The sequence below is a fragment of the Mus pahari genome, chromosome 4, assembly GCF_900095145.1.
Source record: "Mus pahari chromosome 4, PAHARI_EIJ_v1.1, whole genome shotgun sequence".
Lineage (NCBI taxonomy): Eukaryota > Metazoa > Chordata > Mammalia > Rodentia > Muridae > Mus > Mus pahari.
In genome coordinates this window covers 85408680-85416858 of record NC_034593.1, presented here as the reverse complement: position 1 = coordinate 85416858, position 8179 = coordinate 85408680, and the positions used below count along the sequence as shown (strand labels likewise).

General features: G+C 42.6%; 1 protein-coding gene across 1 annotated transcript in view; it reads left to right on the top strand.

Moving 5' to 3' along the window:
- Nucleotides 1–8179, top strand: part of Gabpb2 (GA binding protein transcription factor subunit beta 2) — a 39380-nt gene that overhangs the window by 25145 nt on the left and 6056 nt on the right. Inside the window, exon 5 of the mRNA XM_029537396.1 lies at nt 1527–1677. Coding sequence (XP_029393256.1) covers nt 1527–1677 — 151 coding nt within the window. The remainder of the gene's footprint in view (nt 1–1526; nt 1678–8179) is intronic.

Here is an 8179-nt window from a genome sequence, read left to right as displayed (position 1 = left end):
AAAAACAGATATGTAAAAGAACAGGAAAATTTTTTTTTTTAAAGTAGTTATGTATAGAGAAGGAGCAGTGGACCTGGGGTTTGCGCTGGCAGGCGTTTGGCAGGGTCTGACGTGCAGCTAGTGAGCCAGTAGGTTTGTACGCACTGGGAACATAGTAGAAGCTTGCTTTGCTTTGTTTTGCTTTTTTTTTTTTTTTTTTTTTTTTTTGTTTTTTTTAGACTGGTCTCTCTGTGTAGCCCTGATTTTCCTGGAAGTAGCTTTGTAGACCTGGCTGTTGTTAAATTTACCTAGATTCCCATGCCTCTACCGCCTCTACCTTCCAAGTGCTGAGACTAAAACTGTGTATCGCTACTCAGGACTGAAGGGGGGGTGTTTTTTGTCTGTCTGTTTTGAGAGGGAGTTGAAAGATGATCTTGCTGTGTGCTTCTGCTTCATGTGGCACTTGCTCTGAAGCCTATGCTGGCCTCAAACTCAAGGTGATCCTCCTGTCTCAATTTCTGGAGTGCTGGGATTACACATTTGAACCAGCATATCTGGATTTAGAAACTTAAATCCAGGATCGGTGTGGTTGTTTGAAAAGGTAATCGGAGATGGTACATTGGATGGAGAAGACATCACTAAGGAATGTATGATTGCTTTCATCAGGCTCGGCAAGCCTGCCCAAGAGAGCTTCCACTGAGGAAGCTGCTGGAGGTTAGAAATAGCAGACTGAAGAAAGAATTTAACAGTATCCGGAAAATGAATAATCTGTTTCAATTGAAGTTCTTAGTCAAGGGGATAATTACATATGAAAAATAGCTGCTTGTGCATTTTCGGGTTTTGTTTGTTTTTCATGACAGCTGGTTTTCCAAAGACTGGTTCTTCTCCTCAACTTTCAGTTATTGTTCAAAGCCCTTTCATAACTGGACTTTTTTGATAGTTATCATGTTTGTAGAAAACTTCTGAAAGTAAAAATAAAAGATAAGCATCTTTTCACCAAATTGAGCAGACATCCTTGGAAGCCAAAGTGCAGCATATGGAACTAGACTTCAGAATCTGCTCCTCGTTTCTCTGCTTGTTACACGTTCTCTCAGGGATTTCTTCAGTGGCAGAATGGAACATGTTGTAGGACAAAGCTCTAGAGAGTATTTTGCTCTGCAGGGATCTCCTGCTAGCATCTTGTCTTGTAGATAATTGATCACAGAATATTAGTGCTGCAAATTACTTTTACACTGTGCAGACCAGTTCCTTCCCTTCCTTTTTTTTTTCAAGTTAAAATGCAGAGCAGTTAAGTGAGGCATATATAAGGCATGTGAATAACACACCTCTGCTTTCTCAAGTAGAAACAAGCTTGGGGAAGCCAGCTAACACGGTTGCTTCAGTTTGAGAAAAGCTATAGTGCTAATGAGAACCCTTAGCGCCCTGGACATTGTGTGCCAGACTAGTTCTGCTTCATGGAGCTTGGGAGGGGTGGGGCTGTGTTGTGCAGTGACTGTATGACTAAAGCTAAGTGTACTGACTTTGAAATAACCTGCTTTGTTTGGCAGGAAGCAATGCAGAATCAGGTGAACACTAACCACGAGAGAGCCAACCCAGTGGCTAACCCTGTGACTGTGACTGCTCCGTTCATCTTCACCTCTGGAGAGGTCGTTAACCTCGCTAGCTTTGTTTCTTCAGCCAACACCAAAGCAACCTCAGGTAGAGTTCTGATAATGAGGCTTTCGTTTTAGGCTTAAAAATGAGCAGAGTCCTAGTTTTCTAGACATAAATATTCTGTCTGATACTCACTCATAAACAATATTCCTCAAAAGTGCTGGGATTAAACTGAAGCAGAACACTTGCTGCGTGTATGAGGCCATAGACTACATCTCTAATCCCATAGAAAGGGAAGTAAAGCACCTCAGGGTCTTGCTCTTAGTGCTCTAATGGCCGAGGGCCTCCCACGCCTGAGCTGTGTTCACAGCCCTTCTTTTTCTGTGTGCTGTTCCTTTGTTTATTAAGACAGGGTCTCACTGTATTGCAGGAGGGCCTTGTACTAATTCTGTAGTTAATGCTGGCCTTGAACTTGTTGCAGTCTTCCTGCCTCAGCCTCTTATTTGCTGGGATTACAGCTATGAACCACCATAGACAAATTTATAATAACTTTAAAAGCAAAGACATTTTTCTTACTAAAAAAAAAAAAAAAGGAAGATTGTGGGTAATTATAATCATGGGAGTAAAAATGAACACTGTTAAAAATAAAATGTTCTACATATTTATCTGTCAAAAAGTTGTGCCTCCAAAAAAAATTTTTTTTTTAATAAAGAAAAGGTTATACCTTGCCAGGCTTGGTGCTACATGCCTATAATCCCAGCAGTCCAGGAGGTGAATGCAGGAGGGTTAGAAATTTAAGGCCAGTATCTACTACCCTAAACCTCTCCGAAATCTCAGTAACTTGCTGCACACCTCTAATCTTGGCACTCAGGAAGCAGAGGCAGGTGGATCTCTCAGTTCCAGGCCAGCTTCGTCCACATAATATATCAGCAATTGAACAAACAACAACTAAAAGGTTACGCTTTGGGCTAAGATATAGCCTAGTTATTAAAGTGCTTGCCCAGCATGTACAAAGGCCTGAGGTCACTATCCAGTACTACATGAACAGCTTGATAGCACAGACATGTAATTCTAGCACAAAGAAGGTAGGAGCTGGAAAATCTGAAGTTTAAGGTCAACCTCAGAGGTTCAAGGTTAATTTAAGGGGAAAAAAAGGCTATACCCGACCCTAAAATGAAAATATAACAGCATCTAAGTGTGGCACTGCCGAAGGAAATAATTAAATATTCTTAGTTTAAAACAGTAACAAAAGCCGGGTGTGGTGGCACAGGCCTTTAATCCCAGCACTCGGGAGGCAGAGGCAGGTGGATTTCTGAGTTCGAGGCCAGTTTGGTCTACAAAGTGAGTTCCAGGACAGCCAGGGCTAAACAGAGAAACCCTGTCTCGGAAAAAAAAAAAAAACAGTAACAAAATAAAATAAAATGAAAATTACTGGCTGTTGAAATATTAATATAAAAGAGGATTATTTAAATAGAGTAAATTTAATTTGTAAGCCAGGTCGTGGTGTCTCATCCCTTTGATCCCAGCACTTGGGAAGCAGAGGCAGACATACAGAGTGAGAAACCTGTATTCAAACAAACAAACAAACAATCCAAAACCCCCAAACCCCAACTCCATTTGTTCATTAGCATATATGGTGTGTGTGTGGGGGGGGTGTTGTTTTTGTCTCATGTGGTTTAAAATGGCCTACTTTAGCCCTCGTCACTGAGATTGCTGGGTTTGGAATAAATGTTACATGTATGTGGGGGGGTAGGTGGAGTCGTGCTGAGACAAGGTCTTGTAGCCTAGGATGGCCTTGAATTTGTAGAATTTGGGAAGGCCTAGGATTACAAGTGTGTGCCACATACCTAGCCTGACACTTGCATGTTTTAAACTCTAAAAAGGAGCAAGTGAGTTCATTTTTATTGTTTTCTTTTATAAATATGTGTTCTTTGATGGGAGAACTTGCATCCTTAAATAAATTCCTAATTCTTGGCTTATTTTTCTGTTTCTGACTATGAAAGATTAAAGACTAGGCTGGGTGTGAAGGTGTGGGGGCTCACACTGTAATCAGAGCTCTGTGGGGGTAAGGCCAGCCTGGCCTACATAACAGGTTTCAGGCCCACCAGAGCTACTTAGCGAGACCCTATTGCAAACAAAACAAAACAAAAAGTAAATAAATAGTAAAGCATGTGGTATTATATTTCTGTAGTCCCAGCATTCAGAAAACTACCAGAAGTTCCAGGCCAGCCTGAACTATATAATGAGAGCCTGTTTCCACTAAATAAATAGAAAATGTGTAAAAGCAAATGAGTAAAAATCAATAACTGAGCTGGGAATGTAGCTCACTCTTAGAGCACTTGCCTACCATGTACAAGACACTGGATTCAGTCCTAGTACCTAAGGAGAAAGGAGAATAACTACATTCCCAGGCAAGTTGTATATCAAAGGAAAGACCTTAAATACGTTACTTTTGAGTGGCAGAATAGCAAATGAAAGCATATACATAAACACAGACAGGATTCTGAGGCCAGGACTATAAAGGAGGCTGAAGAGATTGCTCAGTGCTTAAGAGCACCGACTGCTCTGGCAGAGGATCTGAGTTTTGGTCCCAGCACCCTTCATGTGGTTTTCAACTGCCTGTAACTAGTTCCAGTGATCCAATGCTCTCTTTTGATCTCTGTAGATACCTGCAGGTACAGGATGCACATAAACCCATGTAGGTAGCCATGCACACACACATATACACATAAATAAAAATAAATATAGTCTTGTAAAAAGAAAAACCCACAGGACTGAAGAGATAGCTGAGCCATTAAAGGGTAGCTCACAACCAAAGCATCAAGAAAAACACAATGGAACAAAGACTGTACAGACAGGAGCCGACTGACTGACTAGCAGCTTATCCTTTGGAAAAGTCTGTCTTCTAAGTCTTGTTTACTGATCTCAAACATAGGAATTTAACAGCTTGTTTTATGAGGTGGTTGAATTGGGTTTTTTGTTTTTGTTTTGTTTTGTTGTTTTGGGTTTTTGTTGGGGGTTTTGTTTGTTTGTTTGTTTAGTCGGTCTAGGCGAGCCTGGAACTTTCTGTGCAGCCCAGACTGGCCTCAAAGTCTTGAGCACTTGATGTCCCTGCTTCTCCTTCCCAAGTGGTAGGATTGTACCTGTGGACCACCATCACAGGCTTGAGAACTTTATCTCAGTGTCCAGTTGATTCAGGACTTCAGAAGTAACTCTTAAATGATGAGAGGGCTGGAGTGGCAGTCCTGAAGCGGAAAACCACTTCATGAGCTAGAGGCCAGGGGAGAAGGGCAAGGAGAGGTGAGTGTCACATCCCCCAGAAGGCAACAGTGAGCTTCATTGTGTACTCTCATAAGTTTTCCCATTTGTTTGTTGTTGTTGAGACAGGGTTTCACTGTGGATATCCCTGGCCGTCCTGGAACTCCTCCCAAACACTGTGAAGGTGTGCACCACTCCCACCCCTATCCCCAGCTAACACTTCATTTTGTTTTTTTTTTTTTTCAGTTCACTTTTTGACCTTTTTTTTTTTTTTTTCCAGTCAGGATCTCTATGTAGCCCTGGTTCTCCTGGAACTTGTTATGAAGTTCCTCACGCTAAAAAGATCAGCACACGCCTCTAATCCCAGCACTTGGCAGGCAGATCTATGAGTAGGCCAGCCTGGTCTATAGAGTGAGGTCCAGGACAACCAAGTGTACACAGAGAAAGCCTGTCTCCAAAACCAAAACCAAATAAAAGTAGGCCAGCTTGGTCTAATCAGGGTACCCCAGGGCCTATTTCAGGAGGACAGATTGGCCATTTCCTGGGTAACAGCATCCGAAGCTGACCTCTGCCTTCCATGTGAGCATATGCTACCTACCACAGTTACCAACAGGCTGCAGGCTGCACTCTGGGTACTCCAGCCCACTGCCCTCTTGGAATGTATTCAACAAACTGTTCTCCCAAAATATAGTTATACATGTAGTTGCATGCGTATTTATATGTATGTTCCTTTTTCTTTTTAAAATAGTCTCATTTAGCTTGGGCTCACCTGTAACTTGTATAGCCAAAGATGACCTTGAACTTTTGACCCTCCAGCCTCTGTTCTGAATGCTAGGTTTACAGGCTCATACCCCTCCCTTCTGGGAATAGAAACTAGGGCTTCAAATGTTCGAGGGAGGCAAACCCGATACCGACAGAGCTACACATTCCCCAGCCCTGGCAGCTGCAGCTTTTCTATTGACTTAATTCCTTGCCGGCTGACAAGAGGTCTCAATTATGAGGTTCAGGTCCATTGTCATAAGACGGGGCAAATAAGGCTGCATTTGGAGGAAGAGATAATAAGTTGATGCTTGCCATAATCTCTGAAATTATGATGAAAGATCAGGGGAAAATGAAATTCATGACATAAAAAGTATACTTCTGCAGAAGTGTTGAGTTACTTCCTAAAGGTAGACCTGTTCATCATCAGTGCTAACTCACTAGCCTAGATGTCTGCTGTGAGAGCAGCATTCAGATGCATGGGTAACCCTACGGGCAGATTTTGAAGGCACATCACATTATAGTTAAAGTAGATAATAGTGGTTTCCAGAGCATCAACCCATTGTGCCTTGCTGGGTGTTTGGAACTGGAAACTTGATGCTTGTGTTAGCCATGAAGGCCCATGGTTACAGCCCAACACTTGGAAGATGGCAGCCGAAGAGTCAGAGTTCAAAGCCATGCATGGCTATGTAGTAACTGTGTTGCCAGCCTATGTTACACAAGACCTTGTTTCCAAAAGCAAAAATAAATCAATAAAATGTGAAGTTTGGGGAATATTTGTTTACTTGAGATAGCTTTTCACTGTGTAGTTTAAGCTGGCCTTAGACTTGTATTGAGCCATTTGCCTGGCTCAGCTCTGGAGTGCTTGGACCCTAGGCATTGCCGATCCTTCATCCAGCTTCAAACCCTGAAGCTGTTAAGCATGTGCGCTCTGTAAGGCTGTCCTGTTCTGTCATTATCTGCTGATGGACAGCCCAGGAGCAGCATTGTCCCCTCAACATGCTCAGCTTATGAGGAGCCATGCTCTGTAAGCCTGTGCCAAGGAGGACTGCACAGAAGCCTCGGGAGTGGGTGACATCACGTTCTGCTAGGCACTGGCAATGGAAGAGAACAAATAAATAAGGGAAATATAGTCGGCTGTGCCAAGCACATTGAATTAATCTACTGTTGTCAACATTTTTTTAAACCTTAAAGGAAGTTTTAAAAACAAATGGAACATTTACTTTGTGGAGGGAGTGGAACATGCTGAAGCACACGTGGAGTCAGAAGACAGGTCGCAGGAGGTGGCTTCCTCCTCCCACCATGTGGCTTCAGGGGATCAAGCTTGGCAGTAAGCACCTTCACTGCTGAGCCATCTCAGCCTCAAAAGAATTTTAACTACACAATGGGCTGAAATCCATTTGGATTAGGGAACACAGTAAGGATGGGGTAAAGGCTGAGGGAGGATTTATTTCCTTTGCCTCTCCTTTCCACTGGTCCTCATTTTCCCTTTCTAATGGATTCGGTGACCCCAAGCCTCAGCATTGCAGTCAAATCCCATCACCTCAGGACTGGCCACACTTGCAGCCCTCACTTGGGCATCAGCCCCCTCTCCAGCTCTCTCAGAGCCTCAGCTTGGTGGCCCATCTGCTGAATGAATTACAGTTTCTTTTGTTTTTAATCCTCCAGCACTTTTAAATTATATATAAAATATCAAAGAACTGTGCCAAGCATGGTGGCACATATTTTAATCCCAGTAATTGGGAGGCAGAGGCAGTCAGATCTTGGTGAGTTTAAAGACAGCCTGATCTACAGAAAGTGTTCCAGAATAGCTCTGGCTACTCAGAGAAACCCATATCAAAAAGAAAAGAAAGAGGAAGGAAGGAAGAAAAGGAAGGAAGGAAGGAAGGAAGGAAGGAAGGAAGGAAGGAAGGAAGGAAGGAGAAAAGGAGGAAAAAAGGAAGGAAGAAAAGGAGGAAAAAAGAAAAAGAAGAAAAAGTAAAATGTTGAAATCCACAATCTGGGGCTGGTGAGATGGCTCAGCGGATAAGAGCACCCGACTGCTCTTCTGAAGGTCCTGAGTTCAAATCCCAGTAACCACATGGTGGCTCACAACCATCTGTAATGAGATCTGACTCCCTCTTCTGGAGTGTCTGAAGACAACTACAGTGTATTTACATATAATAAATAAATAAATAAATCTTTTAAAAAAAAAAAAAAAGAAAGAAAGAAAAAGAAATCCACAATCTGGTTCCTCCCACCTTCTCATGGTTACACCATGTGTGCTTAAGTTTGGCTGGGAACATGTTCTGGCATTTCCAGTGGAGGTGTGCATATGTGTTGCAGAACACCCTTCTGATAACCACAACAGTAAGTTTTCAGGGCCAGCGATGTGGCTCAGCAGGTGAGTGCTCCCTCCCACCACGCCCAGCAACCTAGAACTCACATGGCTGACAGAGAACCAACTCCCCAACTCCCACACATCATTATGGCCTCTGGGTGCACTACACAGTCATAACGAGAAAGAAAGAAAGAAAGAAAGAAAGAAAGAAAGAAAGAAAGAAAGAAAGAAAGAAAGAAAGAAAGAAAGAAAGAAAGAAAGAAAGAAAGA